The sequence below is a fragment of the Cinclus cinclus genome, chromosome 5, assembly GCF_963662255.1.
Source record: "Cinclus cinclus chromosome 5, bCinCin1.1, whole genome shotgun sequence".
Classification (NCBI taxonomy): domain Eukaryota; kingdom Metazoa; phylum Chordata; class Aves; order Passeriformes; family Cinclidae; genus Cinclus; species Cinclus cinclus.
Window position 1 is genome coordinate 32800244 of NC_085050.1, and position 26826 is coordinate 32827069.

Consider the following 26826-nt stretch of genomic DNA (forward strand, 5'->3'; position numbering starts at 1 on the left):
GCACAGGCAGTCATAACTCTTTTGTTTGATGTTGCCTATTTTTTCAAATAGCTAACAACATCCAAGCTACAAAGGGTCATAGAAGCAATAACTTGTCATGACACTCAAATGTAAAATGACACTTTCCCTTTAAGTAAAGACCAAAGTCCCCCAAACATTAATAATACACTGGTATCCAGACAGGAAACAGAACTACCCAAAATACAGTGTAGCAGAGAGGAAGTCTCTCATAGTTTGTCCAACAAGTCAGGACAGGCTTTCTGCTGCTGTTTATTTGTGTTGGCTTCTGATGAGACTACAGGGAACTCCATTAAAAAGTCAATAATGAGCAATGTGACTGCAGCCCACACTACTTATCACAGCTATCCTAGGTTAAGTACAAAGGAAACAGCAATCTCTCAGTTAAAAACTTTTGGCAACTTTTCCAAAAATAGTCAGTTAAATTCTTTTTTTTAGGTCCTAAGTACTCAGTTCACTAATTCACATCTACTTACATATATTCCTACCATAAAAAGATTATGGATGCAAGCAGCTAGCTACAACCTAGGAGAAGTACTCTAAAGAAATATATTTCCTAACTGTTCAAGAAGACCAAAAACCAGCAACAGATACGAAAAGCAAAGTCAAAGTTAAGACACACTGTGAGTTACCAGTTTATTTTTTTCAATTAAAATCTCCAAAGAAAATATTACTCCCTGAGCCTCTATATAGTAGAATCTTTAAATTTCAGTTCATGCAATCATAATTACTTTGAAAGAGCCTCTAAACACGGCACATTCTACCTGGAGTTCTTCTCCAGGTGCATCTGTACAACACTATGAACAACAAAACCGCACTCAAAGAAAGGTCTTTGCACCAGAGGTTTTCCACCAATTTGTTATGTTGGCAACTCTGTAGCATATGGCTTGACCTCACCTAATTAAGAGTAGCCAAATGAATACATTATATCGAAAAATGGTAAGAAAGCATACTGTGGAGACTTTGAACTTACCAATGCCGAGCTAAATAGAACCAGAAAGACGTTTGGGTTTTGTCATAGCTAAGAGACACTCATGAACTGCTGATGCCCACGTCCTCCTGAAGGTAAGTTATGCCCATGCTCTATTTGCCTCCTGCTTGTCATTTTTACAGCATGGCTCAGAGGATTCAGCACCAACTGAGCCAGCTGTGCAGGGGAAAAGACTTTCTAGTTTTACCACGTGGCACTGTGAACTGCTTCTGAGCTGATGGGACTTTGATTCTCAGGGACACATGCTTGGGTTCTTGCATAATAATGGACCAATTTACACTGCAGAGACACTAGAAATTAATTTGCCCTACTGCAGCCTGAGAAAAATACCAGCAGTTGATAAACAAGATTTGATGTTTACAGGTGATTTTGCTGTGGGAGGTTAACAGATGAATTAGAACATCTTGGCATAGGCCCTCTACTTAAAAACATTTGCATTACAAACATGATTCCATGAAATATTTTACATAGGTTACTTCATTCTGAACAATATTAAAGTTTATGGCAGCAACAACAGAAGGCTATGCACTAGATCTACTGATGCACAACAGCATATCCCGATTTTTTTTCGCTTCTGAGCTCAGAGTATAATCAACAATCCCAAAAGACAAAGCCCTGGTAGCTTAAATCCCGTATAAGAAGGAGCTTCATTAAAAGTTGTGACATTTTCAATGTAGCAAACACAAAAATAATAACTAGCCCAACGTAGAGATGTTTGCAACAGCATTACTTTGATTGTACAGATTCACAGAATCATGTACATTCATTAAGTCCTGATAGGTGTCTTATCCACTTGACCTTTATTGCTCTTTCATTCTTGGCTACATATGGTAAATGCTATGTTCAGGTATATTTCACAAACAGATCCCAAAAAAACCCACCAAATACAAAGGTAGCTGTTCCCCTTCCATGTGCAATGAGTACTGTTTTGGGGGACAGAAAGAAAGCCATACAGTAGATACAGCAATACTCCTCTTATACATCAGCTTCCTGTTAAAAATAAGAAGCTGCCTTGACCAGCCTGCAGTTTTCACATCCTCCTTCTCCTGCTCTTAGACTCAACAGATTAAAAATGGAAGTTGTCATTATATGAGCATTTAACTAGAACTCCAATATACTTTAAGTTTTAAGAAAATAGAGCAATAAAATAATTTGCCACTGATATTTTCTTTTTTTTTAAATTTTATTTTCTCTGACAAAGTGGGATTTGATGTTGCCTTTCATAGACCACAGACCACTAGTGACTGTAATCCATATTCTCAAAGCCTTTGAGGAGTTAATCCCATAGATAAGCTTGAAAGATGACAGTGACGGTGTGAACTGTCATAACTCTGGCAGTCCACCTCAGGCAGCAGGGTAATGAAAGAAAATTGTAACTTTTATATGTGAATCTTAGAAAAATGTAGGTTGGAAATGACCCTTAAGATCACTGAGTTCAACTGTTAACTCAGCACTGCCAAGTCCACCACTAAACCATGTCCCTAAGCGCCACATCATTTTTTAAATACCTGGAGGGATTATGACTCAACCACTTCCCTGGGCAGACTGTTCTGATGCTTGACAACCCTTTCAAGGAAGAAGCTTTTCCTAATATCCAATCTAAACCTCCCCTAGTGCAACTTCAAGACATTTCTTCTTATCCTACGGCTTGTTACTTGTGAGAAGAGACCAGCCTCCACCCGGCTATGACCTCCATTCAGGTGGCTACAGAGACTGGTAAGACCCCCCCCACAAGCCTCCTTATCTCCAGGTTAAACACCCCTAGCTCCCTCAGCCACTCCTCGTAAGTTGCTCCAGACCCTACACCCAGCTCTACTGCCCTTCTCTGGACCTGCTCCAGCACCTCAATGTCCTTCCTGAACCAGGGGCCTGGAACTGGACACAGCACTCGAGGCGTGACCTCACCAATGCTGAGTACAGAGGCACGATCCTTTCCTGGTCCTGCTGCCACACTATTTTTGATACAGGTCAGGATGCCATTGGCCTTCTTGGCCACCTGGGCACTGCTGGATCATGTTCAGCTGCTCTCAGCCAGCACTTCTAGGGCTTTTCTTCAAGACAGCTTTCCAGCCATTCTTCCCCCAACCTGTAGCACTGCAGGAGGTTTTTGTGACCTAAGTGCAGGACCCAGCACTCGCCTTATTTAACCTTACACAGTAAGCCTTGGCCAGTCCAGCCAGTCCAGATCCCTCAGTGCCTCCAGCAGATCAACACTCCCAACCAGCTTGATTCTCTGTGAACTTGCTGAGGATGCACTCAATCTTCCCATTAATACATCATTGATAAAGATTGTTGACAAGAGACAAAATATCACCTGCTGGGCAAGGGAGGCGATTATCCTGCTCTGCTTTGCACTGAGCTGGGACCTTACCTTGAATATTGTGTGCAGTTTTGGGCACCACAACATAATTAGGTTATAGAGCTATTAGAGAGTGTCCAAAGAAGGGCCATGAGGATAGTGAAGGGCCTTGAGGGGGAGCCATAGGGAGGAGCAGCTGAGATCACTTGGTCTGTTCAGCCTGGGAGAGGGGAGACCTAATTGCAGTCTACAATTTCCTTGTGAGGTGAAGAGGATCAGGGCAGGCACTGATTTCTCTGTGGTGATCAGTGACAGGGCCCAAGGGAATGGCCTGAAGCTGTGTCAGGGGAGGTTTAGGTTGGATATTAGAAAGGGTTCTTCACCCAGAGGTTGGCTGGACACAGAACAGGCTCCCCAGGGAAGAGGTTACAGCACCAAACCTAATACAAACTTCACTTCTGGGCACATGACAAGACTCTTGGGGATGGTCCTGTGCAGGGCCAGGAGTTGAACTCGATGATCTTGGTAAGTCCCTTCCAACCCAGCTTATTCTGTGATTCTGTGAAATTAAACAGGACTGGTTCCAATACTAAGCCATTGGGAACACCACTTTTGACTGGCCACCAGCTGGATGCAACTCCACTCACCACCCTCTGGACCTGGCCATTTCTACCCTGCACTTCTCTACCCAGTGAAGAGTGCAACTGTCCGTGGTATGATCAGCCAGTTACTCCAGGAGGATGCTGTGGAAATTCAGCAGTAGGAATTCAGGAATGTCTTGTCTTAGGCAGCACACGGTTCAGCTCTTCACTTTATGCTAGTCTCCTTTTCTCTAAATCCCATGAATACAGTGCCAGAGTGGTTGCACCGTCTGGCTGAATGCTGAGGGAAAACTAATGACAGAAAAGTCAGTCTGGCATCTTCATGTGGGTTAAGAAAATTTGTTTGTATCTCTCTATTTCTAATGAGTGGAGTTACTAACAAAGTTGTCAGAGACTCTCCTGCTACATTAACTCCGAGTGATAAGTATTTAAAGTGCAATGCTACCAGACTTGCACATCTTGTCTGCCTCACTGAGCCATGCCAAACTGCTCCTATGAGACTCTTAGAAGGATATGGTATCTGACAACAAATCCAGGCTGCTTCCAGATAATGCTGAAATTCTTATGCTCTTGAAATACAATCCATCCACAAATGATTTTAATTATCTATATATGTATCTACTTTGCCTTTTCAAACTATGGAACTCAAATAGCTAATTTCTAAAGCCTAAACTGTTTGCACTAGTTGACCAGGCACTGACAGGAAATTACAGTATATTTCATCTCATAGGGAGCTTACAGCATTTGCAATAGTGTATCTTCTCTTCAAAATTAATCACATAACATGCATTTGCTAGATCTTCATGTAAGCAGCACTTTAAATATTTTATTAAGCTATGGAGTACAAAACTCCAGTGAATCATGCTAATATTTTACAAGAAAAACCAGTTCTGTATTATTAAATAATTCAGTTCAACTTTTAAAGCAAATAATATTCTACTTTTACATTTATTCAATATATATTTCTGCCAACTTATTCAATAGATGTTGCTATTAAAAAGTCAGCTAATCTTAAAATTTTAAGTGGGAACTATTCAGTACCTAACAAATCTAAACTACAAAATACAAAGTTATAACTTGTATTAATAACTAATATTTAATAACCATAAACTAATCTCTGGATGCAAAGACAGCTGGGAAGTACCCTTATTTCACAAATGGTAGGCATTTTACTTAAGTTGTTGCCCTTGCAAGAAAAGACAGAAATACAGCATCAAAAATCTCAAAGGTGTCAGCTCAGAAAACAGAAGCATGCGAATAAAAATAAAATAATCATGTTTTTAATTTTACTCAGTGCTCTTTGAGCACCAAGGGCTGGTGTGCACTGGCTGACATGCAGATGGTTTTTTCCTTCTCACACTGGTGGGGGGAGAGGGTTCACAGCAAATCAGATATTCTTTGTGCTGCCATTTCCTCTGTGGAAAATAAAACTGAAGCACTCTACTAAATTCAGTAAATAGGGGGAAAAGAAGTGATAAAAACCGTCCATGAGTTTGGCAGAAAGATTAAGTTAACTGAGAACTGCATCTCTATAGAAAGGGAGATAGACTATCAAAATACTCAAGGAGAATAAGACTCAGCCCAGAAGCCCAAGTACTTTTGATATAAGATAGCCAGGTGTCCAGCAACAGAGATGTGATTTAGAATAACTTTCTTCACGAAAGGATCTATGACAAGAACTTTTGACCGCAGTTTAGAAGAAAATGGATACCATGCATCAATGAATGCAATATTACATAAACACGTCTGGAAAGCCCTTGAGTCCAGGTTGCCAGAAGCTGAGATATTATATAAATAAACTATCACCAAGCAAAAAGGAATAGTACACATTACTTTGCAAATAGATTGGTCTCAATTTGAAAAGAATTGTTGCATAATTTTAACATTCCTAATGCAATTTTTACATTAGATACATGACTTTTTTAGCTTATGCTGAAATTGCTTCACCTTGCTAAAGAACAATTTCTCTAATTTTGGACATCATACATATAGAATACTTTGTATTACTTGAAAGATGCAAAAAAGCCTACCTTATCATTTAAAAAAACCTTTTTTTGGCAGCATTTTAGTTGTTTTAAATTATTTCATACAGTGCAACCCTGCCAATAGAGTGCTGAATCACATGGCAAGTATGTCACACTGTATTAAAGGTCACACAGGACTTTAACAAAACTCATACTAAATATGGAATTGTGAATAAGGCCCAGCAAAATTGTACTGAACTTCTCAAAGTACATCAAAATATGCATCATATTTTATCAGCCGGCCTGTGAGATTGAATGGCAGCTATTATTTTTTTGTGCAACATTATTATTTAGTTGATGTCTACTATCACAAAACAAAGGAAAATATTATTAGGCCTTATGCATACAAGAACTGAACACTCCCGATCTTAAGTGCTACAATACCACTGATCCAGAATAAAACTCTATTTGGAATATATGTGTTTAAAAAACCTAAATAATTTCGTCCTAAGTCTTTGGATCTTGTGTATCACTGTACACTAACAGCATCTGAAAAATATGGAGGAGAATAAATCTATTAATTTGGCCATGTTTCTGAATAGAGAGATTCCATTGTGATCAGATAAAAAATGCCCCAGTGCTATTGCACTATAGGTCTTATTGCAGCCCTGTTTCCTACACTGTCCTAAATGCAATGTTTGGTCCAGTGATTCCATGATGATCCAGTTAATAATACAGGGCTCTTCAGATCATAAGAGCCTACTGCTAGAAGACAACCGAGGAAGAACAGCTTTAACACTCAGAAGAGTGCACTACAAAAGGCATCTAATGTTAGAAATTATCTCTGGCCTGTACTTCTGATGAAGGTATCTGTCTAAAAAGCAGTGTAAGGGGTAGGACTCCTGAAAGCATATGCAGAACAATGAGAAAGTTAGTTTATTCCAAAAATGTTGGAGAAAGAGATACTCATTTGACAGTGAACAGTTACAAAAGCTATGTAAAACTGTAACCAAATAAGCAGAAACATGAATTCCTGCAGTAGGGCAGACCATCAAGAATGACACCCTTTCTGAAAGTGGCCAGTACAAAGGGAGGGAATGAATGCCTTCCAGTCTATTTATTCACTAACAGCTTGCTCCTTCTCTAAACAGTCCAAAACTCATGCTCTCACTGATGTCTTGTGGCATTTTGTTCTGCAGGCTAAACACATACTATATCAAAATGTATTTTCTTCTATCAATTTCAATTTAAATTAAACTGATCATTTCCTTGTTCTTGTATAATGAGTATGCACTGTTTGCCCTGCAGTATACAAAGACAAGTTTTTATAATACTACTGTTTGATTCACTTTATTTTTAGGGTAAAACATACAAAAGCATTAAGAACTAATTGCCTAAAGCAAAAAAAGCAAAATTTAGGCTTTTTATGGGTCAGGCAGAGGAAACTGTGGAGATGAGAAAAGCTATTTTCAGATACCTGTTGTTTCAGTGCAGAATAAATCAAAACTGACATTTGGAAGCTGACAAAATAGAAAGTGACTTGAAGAGAGGTGAAAGAGGAAAGAACTATCCTTAACATTTTTTGCATTTTTTTCTTGTTTTACTTCTAGGTATCAAAATATCCACATTAGCTATATCTGGGACACTAAAAATTTTTTTCATGCAAGCAAAAAGTCCACTTATCTGTTTTATTTGATTCATCTGTTGCCCTTGCAATTTGAGAAAAACTCGGGACACAATAGCAATGACCAGCAGAGAAGACCACTGTTGTCTCAAAAGGTCACTGTACTTTACTATCACTGTACTTTACTGGACTCTTCCAGCTAAGGCAATACCATTCTTTCTTCTGTAATCACAAATTAAATATTTTATGAAATGAGCACACCAATTTTCACATTGTGAAGCACAGGTTAATCTTCTCCCCAGACCAACTCAAATCTTCCAGTATCTAACTCTATTAAAAATTATCTATTTGCCTCTAAGGTGTGTTGAATCTGTGGACATTATTACATGAATGAACACATTTTTAAGCAAGCCCAGCTAAAATGTCTTATGCATTCTGTTAAGGTCCTCAATCTGTTAGCCTGGATTCACTCCAAGGCACAAGAGGTAATAGCTACACCTTAGAGACTTAGAATTAGAAACACATCAATTGTGTTCTCCTGAGGCTCCAGAGGTGGAAAAAACTTCTATCAAATCCACTTTAAGTGAATGCTAATTGATAGAAATGCAAATTTTAGTGAATTTTTGTTTTGGTGACATACTTCTGTATCAGGACCCAACTCCTCTGCTCAGAATTCAATAGTACTACTAATGACCTGGGTTTGACATTTAATATAACAGTATTGTTGAATTCCTAGGAATAAAAACTGTTAACTATTCTGTTTTGAAATGAACAAAACTGTGATGATTGCTCACCTGAACTAAAAATAAACCACCAGATTTCCCCCCCCAAATGGTCCCAGTTCATAATGCACCTATCTGGAGACAGAACTAATTAATAATTCTGCTTTTCAAAAATATAACAGAACCTTCTACAAAAGTTTGGCAGCACCATGAGGCCAATTTAAGCAAGTAAGACATAAGGGTAGATGAAACTTTATTTTTTTTTATTTTTCTGATGTTTCAAGTGGGCAGAACAGACCTTCAGACAGAACACACTTCTAAAGTTTGGGAGCTCAACCTCAAATATATCATCACTAACACATGCAGAGATAGTGCACATCTATCACTGCGCAAAGACCGAGCAGTTTATTTGCCATTTCCATACAAAGAGATCAATTAATATAAAGAAAGTTGAAGAGAGGAGGGATAAATCCAGATCTTGATGGTGATCAATCATAGTACTGCACCTACTGACTGGTGTGCCCTCTCTCTGCTGACAGACCCTATTCATGCTGGATTGAACTGGGCTCTTTGAAAGAGACCATGACCCTCACCTGTCACCTGACATTAGAGAACTCTGCCTGATTCACTAATGGACAGATCACATCAATAAATATGATTCCTTTTAGAGAGTTGAGGAAACAGATAGAAAGAAAAGATTAATCTCTGCCGACTGACATTATAGGAAAGATGTAAAAGATAACAGAAATTACTGGCTAGGTTTCATGTGAACTCTGGCTCATTCATGCATGAGATAAGCTTTCCCAGCAGGCCCTAGCAGGAATTGGATTTTTGTTTCTCTGTGAACACTTTATGCCTGTCTTCATCTTCTTTTAACATTCTTCTGAGATGAAACCTTGTAGCTGGTGGTGTTTGCCCTTAGCACAGGCTTATGACTGACTTCCACAGAACCATATGGCTGCACTTAACATAACTCCAAGCCAGCACACAAACTGTTATGCAGTGATTTTGTCTTAGTTTATTTTCTGGGCAGAATTGCAATTGAAAAATTTCTTAGGAAGAAATAAAAGTGAATTTCTGCTTCCTTGGAGTCATTATTAATGCTATCACAATCCTGGAATAAGCTTCAAGATCACAGCAGATGAAATGATGATCAAAGTTTGAGGGAAAGAAAGTAAGAGAAAAAAAGCTATTAACCATATGTAAAAACAGAGGAAACATCTGTGAGAAATGGAGATAAGCCTCTTCTACTAGATTATTCAAATGTTTCAGAAAAGCACTTTACATATGGCAAAACTTGCTTGAATTTGGGTGGGTTTACACCAAGGACCTGCCTTCCTTGCAAAGTGAACACTGACATCCAAGAAAGAACAAAAGTCCTGCTAGGGCTAAAGTGTCTTCCTTACTGCCTGCTTGTTCTTTCACATATCTCCTGTGGAGCAGGCTACAGTTCCACTGCCAGCTGCTGGAGAAAGACTGGGGAAGTCAGGCATAGCAACCTGCAGCTGAAGCTTCAAAGAGGAATTCAGAGAAGACAGTGTCCCATGCTGCTGTAAAAGTCACCAGGACATGATGACTTGAAGGACTGAATGCTGACAAAAGCCTCAAACTTCCCCTCCTTTGGTGCATTAGAGCAAATCTTCCTCTTCATCACCCCTGCCTTCTTGGCAGTACAAGACAGAATATAGTGCTACAGGATGCAGAGGGCACCTGTTATCCTCTTATTTGTTTCTCCAAAGTCAAATTTGGGCTGCTAATTCTGGACCTCAGAGAAGGAGGAGTTCATTTCTGCATATCTAGGATCAAAAGAAACAGAATAATCAGTTGGCTCTGCCAAGCCTGCTCCTTTGTGCTCCTCTGCTATGCTGCTTCATTCTGTGAAGATGAACAAGGGGAACAAACAATGCTAAGCTACACTTTGCAGAAATGAGCAAGAGTCCAGTGCAAAGAATGCCTCGTGCTGGATGAACAAGGAAAGAAACCTGGCTCAGTTGCAGCTACTCATACTGTTCATTGCAGAAATGTACCAGTACTTACTTTCCAGATGAGAGTGAAACTAGATCTAGGTACTGCAGAAAAAATATCAAGTAGCTCTGTTGCCTGACAGGCTTCCTCTGGGTCTCTCAGAGGACTAGGACTTACCCAGACTTCCACCTACGTTACAGGTTAAGTGACTTGGCTCTTGATATTATTGGTGATGCTCACTTTTGAAGAAGGCAGCAGTTGGGAGTGAACTTGGCAGCCCTTTACTGCACTTTCTTATACTGAATTCAGTATATCTGATACAATATTCCTGCTATTACAGCTCTCCTCTCTCCAAAGGAAGGGAGAGCAGAGGAAAGTGTCTGAATTTTGCAGTGAGTACCAAATGTTGATGTGATCAGTAAGGATTTATATTACAATTCTTTATCTTCTCTTCTGGAATAATTTCCCTACCAAGACAGAGACAGGAAAAGTTGTCTCTGAGATGAGGCACTCTAACCTTAGCCAGTTCCTATCTTAAATACTGAATAAGTTACACTTCCAAGCAGAAAATCAAAGGAATGTAGAGCACAGTTACTTCTCCAATCTTTTCACTACTCTTGCTGTCTTGATAAAGTTGAAAGAGACCAATTGCTCTAAATGTCTCAAAAGGCACATGGAGAGTATTTTAAAAAAAGAAATATGGTTTAAGAGGGACCCAAAGCTGTGTTATGTACCCAAGGATTAATTCAGAAGTTGGATGGAACAGAGGTTGAAATTTTGTCTGGACTGACCGAACTACTGGACATTTTAAATGAAAATAAAACCAGAAGGAATTTAAAGAGGTGAAGCATTATTCTGCCAGTGACAGGGGATCTGATTCTAATTCAAGCTGCAAGCAGGCTGGAGATTCCATCATAATGGATCTGTGAATATTAGCTCACTTACTGATGTCCACAGCAGTGTTTCTCTCACCATTCGAAGTGTATAGCTCATGATGAACTCTGCCCTGCCCCTCCTGTGGTATAAGCAGTGACTCACACAGCCAGAGTCTGTCACTACAGCAACAGCAGTGTCATAACCTCCAAGTTACAGCCACTGTGATCAACTTGGCAACTGTGCACACGCATGTGATACAAGTCATTCCTATTTCCCAGCCATGGTTCCTTGGTGAAAACTCAAATACTATGCATGCATAGTCTCTCATACGCAACATGCCAAGTTTCATAGAACTGAGAGACCACCATTCACAGATTCACAAAGGCAGAGGATTACATCTTGTGCCAAGAGGAGAATGACACTATCTTTTATGGTACTCATTTCCACACATGCCTTGTTGCAGATGGTCTTTTCTTCATGCAATCAGCATTATTAGAGATGCTGAATGAAGGCACTATACAGTCATCCAGGTCTTTGTTTTGCCATGACATCGGGTCTTCTTTCCTCACCTGTTTGAAGGTGACAGAAAGAATCTCCAGAATCTGTTAAAAGTCCCCTCTGGTTCAACTTGACCTGCACTTACTGGAACGGCAAGCTCAGCTGCAGCCATGCAACTGCAGAAAGAAATTGGGTTTTAATTTTGCAAGTTTTATGTGCTACCTTGATCATTTTTTTTATTTTTACTGAAGTGTTAACTTGTGATTTTATTTGAGAAAGTTTGAAGAAACTTTAGAAATCATATTGGAAGCTTTCTCATCTGCATAGGCCAACACGGATAGAAAACATTTGTTTTGATTATTTCTGGCTTCTGTCACTAGTAGAGCATATGCCAGTAGCCAAGGTTTCTCCCCATCCTGAGTCAGTCCTAGAGGTGATGAGGTGCATACAATTAAAAAGAATTTCACAAATAATCACATGGAGTAAAGGACAAGAAATTATCTCAGTTTTGATCAGAGATATTCAGCCTGAAGTCTCTAGTATTTCATCCATATCCCACCTTGCTTAACCAACCAGTCTCAGTTCCTCTTTATGGACTACTCCATCTACCCATTTGGACAACCACGCCTACACCTTTTGTACTCAGCCTCTTTCAGTTTTCTTCTCTACCACTATTATTAAGTTTAATACAGCATGCCCTAAAGTCAGCTCTCCTGAACTTTCTCCCAAACAGATGACAAAAATCCCAAATCAACCTCCTCGCAAAGAATTCCAACCTAAATGCAACAGGAAGTTTTCTAACCCTGCAAAAGTATGAGATTTTCAGAAAATGAGGGAACAACAGAAAACAGAATATAGAAAAATGTCGAAACAGAAAATACTAGCAAGCTTCATCTATAAGTAATATAAATATTTGCTGATAGTGAATCTTACATATTTTCAGGTTTTAACACCTAGGCAACTTGGGGAATAGCACTATCAGGTCAGGTAAAAGGAAAACAGACTTCTTACTTCAAACTAAGCTGATTTGTCAACAGGTACACTAATATATGTTTGTACATCAGAGCAAAGAATAAAGCCAACAATACATACCATTAAAATACATTGAGATTTCCAGCCATCTTATGAAAAAAATATGCACTGTGAATACATCTCTTGAAGCTATAAACAACTATTCTTTAGTTCTAGGTCTAAGAGACATTAGAGTTTCTATATGAAGTGTCTGTTTCTACAATCATTCTTAACACTAAAATTGTCAAACTCATTAGATTAATGTTCTCTCTGTAAGCCATACAAATGAAGAAATAGTGTTTCATAATGTAATACATGCATGACATGAAAACAAAGAAACAAATATATGATGATTCTAGCTGTGACACAGTATGTTACTGACATTGATAAACTGAATCTTCATGCTGATAGCATGTTGTAGTCTCAAATCTATTATGCTTTGGAACTGATGTATTATTATCTCTGGACAACTTTCACACCAGGAGACTGATCCCTGCTAGCATAATGCTAAAAATGAAGGGATTGCAAACAAGATAAATTTCATTGTATTGTTACCTGAATTAGTCTCAACTAACAGAAATTTCATATAACATACTCCATTTGCTAAAATACTTACATTTGTTGATCCTATTACTAACCTAGACAGCATAAACCAGGCACAGTTCTATTAACTGCACTACAGCATTTATGCATCTGAACCGTATTGTATGGTAATTGTTCTACAGGGAACAATAACATTCAGCTTTGTTCTGTTTTAATACAGTATGCTTACATTTTTACTTTGAAGACAATATATTGGGATCTTCTGGCAAATATCTGCAATATCTTGGAGTTTGCTGATAATGACTGACTAATTGAATTTAACATACTGTTCTCTTCCTGCTGTTGATTTTAATTTGTGGCTAAGTGAAAGCCTAAGAGTTTTTTTGAAAAGCAGATCAATGTACTAAGTCAATATATATTACAGATTAATTAATAGGCAACTGCAGATCTTCTCATTTAATCAACTAGCACATTGTCCCTTTTATGAAGTTAGGAGTTACCAATAGCAAAACAGAATTTGGACATAAAATCTGATTTTTAGTGGAGTATAAACAAACTAACAAAAAAAAGGTAAATTTATGATTAACAATTCAGAAATGGTACTGCTTTGTCAGGGGCTTTTTTCTGTGTGTGTGTGTATCAGAAGCAAATTACACTGATATGTAAAAACATAGTTCGAAAATTAGACACAGGTTATTGACACAGTTTATTAGATATGGAACAATTCTAAAATAGAAATTTTACTTAAACAAATTGAAATATTAATTTACATGGAATTCTCTATTTACAGTTACATGGTTATCAGCAGTTGCAATGTCAAATCAGCTGGTAAAAATATTAGAGATTAGGCATGTAACTCTTGTTAACTTCTTTGATCGGTCATTCTTTATGCTATATTAATATGTCATAATATTTCAAAAAGAAATATTTGTCAAATAGTAGATGCATTGCAAACTAAGGATCAGATCTGGCAAATGTATAATCATGCAAATAGTTTGCAACAGCCTGTGGAATTGGGCCATAGAGAATTAATACAATGTCAATTGCATTCTTAATGTCTTAAGTCAAAGCAAGCAAGATTTGGCAAAGTTTACCATTTTGTATCTGCTATGAGTCAGTATGACAAATTATTTAGATTATTTTTTTAAAAATCAGACATAAGGATGAGTAAGTTTGTTCCAGATGTTTTCCTATTGCAATAATTTTTTAAAAAATCACACTTTGTCTTCTGTGTCAATAGTTAGCATCATGCAAACACTTAAGAGTCACATACCCATAACTGCTATCGTGATATGTTGGAGAAAACACATCCATCTCTATAAGGTTGTCATGACCATTTGCAAGGACTGCTTGACTTTCTAATTCTCTATACATAAAGATACAAAAAAATGAAATTAGAGGTGCAATTTCAAATTAAAGAACGGGATGATCCCACAAAAAAAGAATATACTAATTCTCTTGCATAACTTTGTGCCAAACTGAACATAGGATTTATCTGCGTTCCATGCTGTCCTCTGAACTACATACTGGATTGTAACCTGAAGATGCAGTGTTGTAAGGCTACCTTTAGGTGGTCATTACCCTTTGGTGATCCCTTATTTATATGCAAGTCCTTGAATAAAAATCCTGACTGCTGCCTGTGGCAGGGCAGGCTTAAGGACTGAGCAGCGCACAGTGGGGGATGTTGTTTACTTGATGAGGCTGGACCAGAGATGAAATAATAAAACTGAACTGAGACTATTAAAAGGCCGTCTCTTGCTGCCTATCTGGCACAGCCAGCCAGCAAGAAAAATATGCAGAGGGCTGGCTACCAGACTGAATGAGGATCTCATGTTCTGCAAATGACAAGGCAGAGCAGCAGGAGAGGCAAAGGAAGCATCACAGTCTCCGGTTCTCTCAGGGAATAGTGAGGAAATGAGGGGGAGAAATTAAGTAAGCCACTGTTATTTTGTTTATAACTGCATATTTCTTTTGTCCTATCTAAAACAGGGAATGATTAACATGGGGACAGAATACTTGGGTCCATTATTACTTCAGTGACTGTGTACGTCTGAAAACGGGAATGATAAACTCAAGGAATACTGTGCAAATGCTACTGAATTCTGGACTACTGGTGCTTGCCTAAGAGCTAGGGGACAAAATACACAGCACGATCAAATTCCAAATACTTATGGTGACAGCAAGGGATATTTGAGCAGGAAAGATGCCAGAGGGATCAAAAATCTAAAGACACTAGTGACATCAAAGAAAGCTTATTAGCATATGGGCTTGGTGTTTTAGGATTCAAACAGATGCTCAGTGAGAACCCGAGAGTAAGAGAATGTGAGAAGAAAACAGAACTTTTTTGACTTTAGTCTTTGAAAACAATACTTAATTTCTAATGTGTGTATATAATGATCCCATAATTATGACATGTCAATTTTTCAAAGGCATTCATGCTGTCAGCAATCTAAGCAGAGTCCTGCTTCTTCAACTTGCAGATCAGCAATGTGACACACCCAACGGTGATAAACAGGGCCTTCAGAAGAGCAGGACTTGAAATCCATCCCCCAGTTTCTGCCTTTATTTTGTACCATGCACCTTCTCAATAGAAGTTACATCTCTAATCAAGTCCATGTGTGAAAACCTGGAAGACTTACAGATCAGAACAGTTCTGAATTTGATTAAACCAGGCACTGTTTTAGTGGGTGGAATGTGTAAAACAGCTGAGCAGACTTTAACCTCCAGCAACACTGTTCTTTTGCGGACAATCGATCAGCCTCTACAGAAATTGATTCAAAACTTCCCTGGAAACTATCAACGCCCCTTCCACATCTTACTCAATATTTAAGGCAACTGGATCACTGGCAGTCCACCCCAACAATGACATGTGTATGTTCATCACACTTTAGGAGTTTCTAAAGTCTTCACGTTCTAAAATGAAATTTGAGTCAAGTTTACTGAACAGTTTTGAAGAAACACATTCCAGGAAATATTTTATCCATACTATTTCTGAGGTATCCCAGTACTTTAATTGAATCCTTCAAAACGTTAAAATATTTTCCAGCCATCAAATATTTCTTCAACCAGTATCTTCTTTTTTATCTTGGTAAAATAAGTAGCTAAGTAGTTGAATATAGTAATGTTCCTATGACTCTACTTTTAATACTAAGTGGGTAAGAGAAAACTAAGCAGTATCTGTATAAACTAAGAAAAACATGTTAGTTTCTTGGCTAGTTTCTACAAAAAAATCACAGTCCATCATATAAAATGCAGCCATCTTTCAAATGAGGTATTTTTTGCAGCAGATCTGGTAAGAAAAAGCAAAGCTCTTCTTTGATTCACTGGCACGTTAGTACAGAGTCTAAATGAAGTTACATAATATTCTCAGACATTTATTCCTTGACTGGAATATGTAAATTTCCCCTTACCAACAAATTTACCTTTTACATTCAATGACTAAAATTAATGAAATACTTCCCAGGAAATGCACTAAGAGATGCTACCAGCATATTTTTTGTCTACAAATTTATGAGTTCTAACATACTTTTCCTCTCTGCATCTCTAACATTCATAATTGATTGTGCATTAGAAAAATTCTGCATATTCAAATATTTGACAGAGAGAACATTTAAAGAAGTGATTTAGATATCAGTAATTTAGACCCTACTAGAACTCAAAGTCATGAGAATGTAACTACTGACACTGGTGCTCAAGAAATCATTACTAAAACTAGTAAGTGAATAAAACTTAAAGATCAATGATAACAAAAAATCCACTAATATTTAATTACTAAATCATCTTTTCTCATATTCAGACACCTGACCTGTAGTCATATATTTGCATGACTTTGGCTGTCCAATCAGTAATTCAAAGAACAAAATGGAAAGTTTTTTGATTTCTTCAGAAGTTCATACTATTTTCTAGTGCTGGCTCCTCCAGCAGATCTATTAGCTCTACAAATGAACCTAACTTACAGAAGGCTAGAGAACAGTCAAATAGTAAATATCATTAAATGTTCAATGAAAGGCCCAGCAGTCTGCAGGAAACCTACACAAAATATTCTTCCAGTGTTTTGGTTTTTTTTTTGTTAATGTAGATTTTACTCAGCCCAAATAGATGGAAGACAATTTCTGCCTCTGCTTGGTAATCCCATTGTCATTTAAAGACAGCATCAAAAATACAAGAAGCATTCACATGATTCATTCAAGTTACCGTTTTAGGTCCTCATAAACATTTAAGCAAAGAGTTTTTTTATATTTTAAAAAATGTAAATTTGAGTTTCTGTTGGACTTCATTGACCTGTAACCTCACAGTTCACCTTTTTAGCCAGTAACAGCAATGCTTCACACAAATGCCTTAGTTCTTGTTAACAGTACTTTGCACAGAGCCATACTGCAATATATTCTACTAAAAACACAACTGAATAATACATTATGGAATATATATCTTTTGAAATCACTTTCACTACTACTGCAGAGCAATAGGGAGTAAAACCTCCTCCAAGCTTTGCAAATACATCCCTCTCTCCTACATGCACATACACAAACCCAGCCAATTCACTGCCCAGCTGTACATGACAGCAAACTGTATGTTGTTTTTATGCCACCCATTACCAGTACGATCCTACAGAATTAGAAAGATGTGTATATATGCTGACGTTCACATTCTCTACCTCTAAATGGCTGTCACCTAAGTCAAATATAAAAAAAAAAAAAGGAAAAACCTCTCAACAATAACCATAAACAAAAATATTGTTAAAGAGGAAATAAACCTTTTTTAGTCCAAGAAGGAAGAGACCTATCACAAAGTTGTTAATACAGTTGATACTGAGCCTGAAAATCACACTCAGTAGGGAACCTTAACTAAAAGGGGAAAAATCAATGACAAATAAGATGGGTTCCAGAGTTCCAACCAAGTAAGACTATTAGAAAAACCACAGTAGTAGGGCTCTGTCAAGTTTTAACATGAAATTTTTACATTTTACCTCATTTACAAGTGTTCAAAACTTGAACACTCAAAATACCCTTAACTTTTCATCAGAGATATTTAAGAGATGAAAAGACTTTACTTTGCAAAAAATACTTAAGGTCAGAAGGGGAATTCTCATTCAAGTAATCCTACACCTTTATAAAGACAATAAAAACATAAATGGCAATAGGAGCAAACATCAAAGACCTTACCCATCTATTTAAGATTAACTACTATCAAGAAAATACCAAACATCTTTTCCCCCACTACAAACTTATTTGTTCCGTAAGAAAAGTCTTTCTTAAAGTACTAAACTGTTTGAACATGATGATAAAGCCTCTTCAGTGGAATGCTGTTCCACAGGGCTTATGTCTCATAAACAGTACAGAAGAGTCCAAGAAAACTAAGAAAAGGAACAGGCATTCCAAACTGTCTAAATGAGGAGTTGCCTGAAACATCTATGGTAACAAAAACTCCTTTAAAGACAATCTTAAGGTCATGTATGTTTTAAATTAGTAAAAATTATCTTAACTTTGTTATAAAACATAATTTAAAGGGATTCAATGAATAAAGTGAAGGGATTTCATAAACATTTTCAAGAATTTCTGTCAACTTCAATATAGTAATAAATGCTGAGTTTAATAACTAAATTGGAATATTATGGCTTTCCTTAATAAAAAATTAGTGCTGATTGAGTGTTACATGAGTACTAATTAATCACTGTAGATAAATTCATCTCTGTGTCAGTAAGTCCTATCAATTTTTTTAATAGATCATTCTGCATCTAAAAAAGCTAGTGTCACCCTTCATATTAGCTGCTTCTTCCCTGGAGACAGCTATCATTAACAAATGTATCATTACTCTGGAAATGAGTTCTTTTGTCTCACCAAATCCTAGCACCTTTAAAAACACCTGGCTTCACATAAGTATTTCTTTAAAGGTAACAAGTAAAAGCGTTAAAAACTATTACTGAATGTTATTTGACATTTGATCTGTATGGCAGTACATATGTGACACATTTCTGACAAGCAAGGCAAGAAATTTCTTCAAATAGGTAAAAGTCACAGATTATGAGCAGGAAGGAAAACACTTGTCTGGAAAAAGATAATATACTCCAATTACTCTGGAATAGGACTGTAAGGGAGAAGAGCGTCATGAAGGATTTTAGAGTCAGGACATATTTTTCAGGGCTGAAAAGTTTTCAGTTTTGCTTGCTGAATGAGGGAAGGTATTAGCTGCGGGTCACCTTCCATTAAGTCAAACGTTTTCTTAAGCATTGCCACAGCCTGTAGCAGTACGTAAGTAATTACCTGCTTTCCAGTGGTGCATTACTGCCAAGCACCCAGCTGTCCTGCAGCTGGACTGACTCAGGTGTGGTTTGCAGCTCGGCGGGCAAAGCAGCCGGCGGGGCCGGACTCTGATTCCTCCTATTTGTCAGTGAGTTTCTGTTAAGTGAGGTGATGGATGGGTGATGCTGTGCTGAATGTTGCTTGTGAGAAGGCGGCAAAGGCTGCAGGGTCGACTGGCCTTGGTTATTTGGAGGTTGTTCTAAGAAGAAAGGAAATTAAAGTTCGTTATACAACATCTTGGCATTTGCTACAACCAAAGCAGAATGAGAAATTCAATATAGTCCTATCATTTAATATATTTGCATATTATTCTATTAGCAGACATTCAGTGACATTCTGTAAGAGCAAGTTTACCCTTGATACACCAAGTTCTAATTAATACACAACAGATGGTAAAATTGCTTTTGGTTTTAATTTGTTTCAGTTTTTTTTTTTTTAAATCTGGTTTTATTAACACCTACAGAAAATAGCATCTGACAGATCCCCTAATGCGCCTTTAGACTTCAGCTTTTTTTAACAAACCAACCCTGAAATTAAATGGGTAATTTCAGTAGAACACAAAGGTTTTCAAAATGCATATAATCCCTATAATTATTTAATGGAGTTTTTTTAAGCTTTATTTAACTGCAATAAATTATTACAAGCTAGTTGCTAAACAGCAGTAGACCAGTCTAGTTTAGTGCATTTCAAATAAGGCAGATCTGTGCTACGATCTGTTAATAGATGCTAAGTATTCTTTAGCAGAAGGTCACTCTGTGAAGCAGATGTTGCTTCATGGATATTTAACAAACTGATTCACATCTGATTACAACGTCAGAAGACTCATATACTTAATGACCGTCACATCCATTAGAACACACACAGAACAGATTTTCCAATTTCACACCATGCAATATAAATACAGCTTGGAGGAAGTCACAGGTGATAAGAGAGTCAGGCCATCAAAACAAAAGGAAATATTTTCTGACTTAACCAAGGCACACAACACCCATAAAGCTTAAACCCAAAACCTCAAAACAGCAACGCTAGCAATCAAATACCTCCATCAATGTTAGGTTTTAACAATCTGTTCCATAAAATCAGTGGCAAATTAGTCATAAATATAAGACAAACCTTTTACAACACAATGCACACAAAACTAAAGAAACCTGGACACTTAATTTACCACAATTTAGCAATTACTGATGACAAACATGTAACAGTTAACAATGATGTAATTCAAATTGCAATCTATTTTGTACACTAATTTAGCAGAACATACTTCGTAATACAAATGCAAGTGTTAAGCAGAGCAGAACATACAGGACATGCACTTTCCTCACAGTGCAAAAGCTTTCAGGTAGTTTTTAAATTAGTTGTTTGGTTTCCATAAGCAATTCCCTTTAGATACTGGTTATAACTGCAAATTGTTACAAACTCAATAATAAAACTCTGGTACAGAGCGCACAGGAAAAGCATTAGAAAACAGATGTTTCCAATAACTTACAGGTGACCGCTACAAAATTAACTTAACTGCCAGCAATTTCCCAGGTTGTGAATTTAAGGCAAAATGAAAATGTTAAGAAATAGACTTAAGCAGAAAAAAAAGCAAGTTTTTGGAATAATTTCCTTTCTGGGAATAACATTCTTCTTTCCAGTGATTTTGTGTGGTCAACATGACTTTTGTCACAAACAACAGCAAAGCTCATTAAAAGAATGACAGCATTTATGCTGCTATCAAGATTTTCAACACCAAAGCCCTAATATATTAATGCAAAATTCCAGTCCAGGTAGGATACAACTGATAAGCTTTATCTTCACCAACACTGACAAAAAGGCTGTCACTGCATGTGATTACACTCCGTCAAGGGCTTTAAGCCACATTTCGACAAGTCAGCTGAAGAAAGTTAACAGGCCAACTAGAGCAAAGAATTTTCCCCATTTCTACTTAAAATTTCATCTGATTTAGATAATAAGCTATTTACCAGCTGGTGCAAAATTAACTGTGGCCTTATATTTTGTAATATATAGGTGCATGTGTATATAAAAAAATATATATGTGCATGTGTCTGTGTAAGTATTTACACATATGCAAATATATCCATATAAATTATTAATTACAAAAATTAGTTACAAAAATTAGAGAAAAATGGCAGGTAGAATGAAGTAGTTCACATAGATTTATTTTTAATCAGATAGATACATTAATTGCAGTTGTTCTTAGGATCAGACTTTTCTTTTTTATTTGCCTTTTTGACTCTCCTACTGTATAGCCTTTTTGGACAGTTTTGCCATGATCTGTGCAAAACTCTCCTCCACTGCCATTCCTACCAGCTGAAATGTTATTCTGACATCCCTCTTGTTCATTATTTTCCATTCTCATTTACAATCTCTGCTCAAAATCAATCTTTCAGTCTATCATTTTTAGTACTAAAGGTCTTGCACCATTCTCTTCTAAAGACAAAGTAGGGGATTAATCATCATTGTTCTCTTCCACAAAGGAAGGTGTGTATGTCAGGTTTGTCTCAGGTAGATGTCAGACCTTCCCACACACTCTGATACCTGTAAAGAAGATGGATAGTGAAGGTTCTGTAAAGGGTATATATATGGAGTGTGTATATATATATATATATATATATATATATATATATATACACATACACATATATATATATATACACATATATACATATATATTCCACAAATAAATGCAGAGATTTAATAATTACTCTGAAAATATGCTGAAAGAATGAAATTGGATTACTCAGACCATAGGCCACCTATAGCGGCTACTATTGGGGACTTAGATTACTTCTCTATAAACTTTGAATCAAAAGACCCTTTTGCTATACAACATATAAACATTACTGACATTACTGAAGATACAGAGGAACATATGAAAGAAATTAAGGGAGGCTAGAAGGGAGCTAGAAGGCCATAGCAAGTGCAATTTGGCAAAGATCACTTGTCTTCCAATCCCACTTTCTTTCCACAGAATGCTGACAAGTGACATTTTCTTGTGTCTGAGGGTGGCTTCAGTTGGCAGGGAATCTACAGCTTCCTCAAAATCAAAAATGCCTGAAAAATCTGGAAAGATTTATTTATTTTCCAATTGTGCAAAAGCTACAGGTAGAGTTGCATTTAACAAGGTTAGATTTTCCATAAATCAACAGAGCTAAAATCTATAGTCTTCTACATTTCCTCAGTCCTACACTGTCATTCTGAATGGGAAATCACTGAGGACTGCTTTTTGGATCTTTTTTTCAACCTGCCAGATTTCCCCAATACACAGTTCTTCTGACTGCTGCACAATTTCTAACAGAACCCTAATGTTGCACCACTGATTTGTGAGGAAGAATCATCGCAATAGTCATGTTTTGAATGCTATTCTTAAGCTGGAGCCAGATTCCCTTTCTTATTCTTTTAAGGAGTTAAGAGCTAAAGAACAGCTTTCAGTATCACTGAGGCTTTCACACAAAGCTATTGGTCTTACGGAGTAACAACCTCTCAACATTCCTGTGACACTGAAAATATTCTCAGTGCACATACAGGAAAACTGAGGCACGTATGTTAAGCGATTCACACAGCTCTCCTGAGAAATCAGCATTACTGCCAGAACAGGTCCAGTTTTCTTGCTTTTCCTGCTGAGGAAGTTTATAAGGACAGTAGGATGACATGATATGTACTTCATAAACTATGCAGCACTGGACACTACTCCCTGTAATAACAGGCCTCCATGTGCCGTAATATCGAGTGTCAAGACCCTGTAACTCCTCTTTCTCCCTATTAACCAGTTTGTTTGAAAATGGGAGTCCTAGAGGGAAATACTTCTTCCCTTGGTTATTGAAAAGACAGCAGCCCTGGCACTTGGCCAGCTCCCTCACAACAAACCACTTACTAGAAGAAAAAGCATTCAAATTTGATAAAGTGCAATTGGGTTGAAATACTTATGTACTAGTCCAGAGAGGTACCACTGCTTTGTTTTAAATTGGATTTTAAATGCTATCTTAATTGATTTAATCTAAATGGGAATGTCTAATTTACACTAAAAATAAGCAGATGTGGGTAGGTACAGGTAGGCTTATGTCTTAAAGTGTTAAATTTTAATTATAACGTTGCTGTTTGGTCTAGACATTAATGACTGTAGAGCAATCCCATTCATCTTAAAGAGAACACTTCTGCAGCAAGAAGCAATCGTAAAATGGCCCAGAAACCAGTCTTCAGGTGCAACAAACAAGCCTCACACTTTTGAGGCATTTGTTAAGCCAACATCAGATAATTATGTGTGTGAACATATGTACAGAACTCAGAAAAGTCACAAGAAATTGGGTAGAAAGCTGTCTTACTACAGTTAAATGATTTTTTCAAAACATATTTAAATTGTTATTTGCCCTAGGGAATCACAGTGAAGCAAAGCAGCCATTTCAATTGCAGAGGTAAATTATATGCAGCTCTGTAGCCTTTCACAAAATCTTTTCCTCTTTTTATTTTTCAAAAAGTAATCTACATTTAATTAATTTTATCATTTAATTGTTACAGAATATGAACAGCATAGGAAGGAGAGACATTTATGATACCTACAGCCATGTGGGGGAAAGGGGCTAAATCAGAGCCAGAAAAGCAGACCAACTATCCATGGAAAAAAGTAATTTACTTCATATTTTGTGTGATTGCCTTTGTATAACAGATAGATCATTGAGACCTGTCAGCTACCTACTCATCTAAGAGGTGATTTCCATTTGATAAGGATTAGGCTTTTAAACAGTGTATAACTAATGTGAACTTAGAGTTTCCATGAAAAACACAAAAGCAAAGTCTTCCATTATGATATAAACACTTCACATGTGAGCAAAACGTTATTCAATATCTACGTCTATGAAAGCCTTAATTCTTTCTGGTCAGGTTGCTCCTTTTCTATTCTCTCTTCAGAAAAGTCTCTGCCATGGTAAAGGAAATATCCATAATACGTACTAGGAGCAAGAATCTGGAGTAGACTGAATGTTTTACAAAACTGGTAACAAAATATACAACCTTTTGTTTGCAGATCACTGGTCCCTGATCTGCCAGCCGTTGACTGCCACAGTAAAAAGTAACTTCTTTAAGAACTGGTTTAATTTCCTCAATGACACCCTTCCATAGACTTGAAATTTTACCTAACTGACATATGGTCATAACTCCAAAAGTACGGCAAGCATAAGTGGGATTTACTTCACAAGTCCCTGCAAATTGAAAAGAGTGGGTATTATGGCTTAATTATTCCTAGAGCTCCCAAAGGAGCTCTTTTTAAAAGTGCCTGCTTACAGAGGGGTAAGACAGGCCACCTGCATTGCTAAGGCCATGGCTTCAGGGATCCTGTGGGCAAGCAAAACCAATCACCCCAGAAGTCTCTGGTCTGGGAGAACCTTCCATAAGAAGCTGCATTTAATTAATGAAAAAAATAAAAAAGGTTATGTGTTCAGAAAAAAATTGAGTATTTAACTGTTCACTTGTAATTAGGCAGTTCTCTTTTGATTGAACCACTGCTTCAGTTCAGTTTTTTCTGCCAGGGTGTGCGATGGTCAAAGCTTCCTTTCTGATCATTTACTACAAGCCATAGGGGTAATTTAAGACAAGTTGCTGTATGTGCTTATTTTGTGGTTAATCCCAAGCATTTGCTTAGTCTTATTCACATCCAAATTGGCTCTGCTCTGTCAAATGCTTTAAGGATCCAAACCATATACCCAACCCAAGCAGGGACTGAGGTGACACAATGCCCACCATGAGAGGAGAGTCCTTTCACTCTGATGTGTTCTTGGCTTGCCCATCCTTTTCTGCTTGGTTTATAACTAATGGACGTAGAGATGGAAACAGAATTAACCCCCGGCCACTACTGCTGACTTCCTCTGTGCTCCTGTGCTAGATACATGGTGACAAGCATAAGGAGAAGTGACAAGGACACTTTGATCTAAATATGCACCTTGTGTGTGTGTATACTATTATAATATAAAATGGGCAAAGGTCAAACAAGTAGCTTGATCAAAGAGGGCCAATGTTTGTGTCCTCATCAGTACAATGCCTGTAGGGTCTGACAACCTGTCAAGCTATCTGGGAGTGAGAAACTACCAGTGAATTTAATGCAGGATAAGCACTGGAAGATTGCACTGCCTTGCTTATGATTCTAAGTTTTGGAGAAATAATAAAGAAAACCTTAATTTCGTCATCTATATTACACATTTTCCTACAACATGACTTTATTTTTTAAATAGAAATAAAGACTTCTGTCCTGAAAGGGAAGAAAGACTTATTTGACTGTGGAGAAACTCAAAATGATCCCATGGTCCTCATGTGGTGTCTAAGACCAGACGACAAGAGGAGAGAAGCAGCTGGAACTCCCTGGAGGGCAGTATGAGCCCCTAACATGCAACATTGCTATGTAAACCACTAAGTATGTGTTGATAATTTCCCACATGCTACAAGGACACTGTGCTTTACCAGTTAAATATACACAGGAAGACAAAGAAACAAGTCATGCAAAATAACTGCAAGCTTTAGGAACTGAAGAAAGAGTAACTTTCACCAATGTCTTTCAGCTGTGTTATCTACAGGAGAATTACACTTCCAGTGAAAGGTACACTTGTAACTTTGTCTTTCTATTTCATGGCCACTGAGCATAGCATTTTCCCTCAACATCTTCATACTGATAATACCTGTGCATTCTCAGCTGTTTGATAATTCAGCTCTCCCTAATGTTTTATAACCTTGCTGCAGAAATAGAAAGCACCAGTTACTAATCTATTCCCTAAAACTTTGTAAAGTATATGAACAGTACTTCAAACTTACTTGAAAGGCACATTTTTTTGTCCCTGATATTTTTAGAATAAACAAGCTGAAAAGCTATACCCTATATGATATGTGACCCTATGAAGATAGATAACATAACTTTCTATTTTATGGCATTTACTTTGAAAATCTGATTAAGATAGATGTCTCCAGTTTGTAATTCTTCAATGTCATGTTGTCATAGCTCCCATCAGCAAGATGCTTTAAAGCCTTTCGATTAATATTGTATGCCAGAACTGAAATTACATCCTTTGTCGTTTAGCTCTTAATGGTGCAAGTGATATCTATCAAGTAGTGTTTTATGAAGCATGTGTGATTTTTATCACAGGCTGTTTTCACAAATCTTCTTCAGGTTTCATAAAGACTGTTCATGGTTCACAACAAATATGCCTTGCACTTAAAATCATGCCAATTCTTGATGGAAAATAAACCTTGGATTTTTTCAGCAAGGTTTATCAATAGAACAAAACTCTTCCTTAATTTAAATTGGTATACAATCATCTTCATTAGCAAAGCAAAAATATTACTGTAAGCCCCTCCACCTTGCATGAGAACTCTAGGGTAAAAAAAAACCTCCAAACACAAAAAATAATGTTTTATTTTCATAAGCAAAGGG

At 37.2% G+C, this 26826-nt stretch overlaps 1 protein-coding gene across 6 annotated transcripts in view; it reads right to left on the reverse strand.

The window, feature by feature from the left end:
• The window catches only part of TENM3 (teneurin transmembrane protein 3), a 309761-nt gene that overhangs the window by 115810 nt on the left and 167125 nt on the right, over window positions 1-26826 (reverse strand). For 5 of the 6 annotated variants that reach the window (XM_062492838.1, XM_062492835.1, XM_062492834.1 and 2 more), the window contains one exon: window positions 19374-19611. In XM_062492838.1, the coding sequence (XP_062348822.1) occupies window positions 19374-19611 (238 nt within the window). Of the gene's footprint in view, window positions 1-14386; window positions 14480-19373; window positions 19612-26826 lie in introns of all 6 variants that reach the window. The other variant, XM_062492831.1, reaches the window with a different exon arrangement.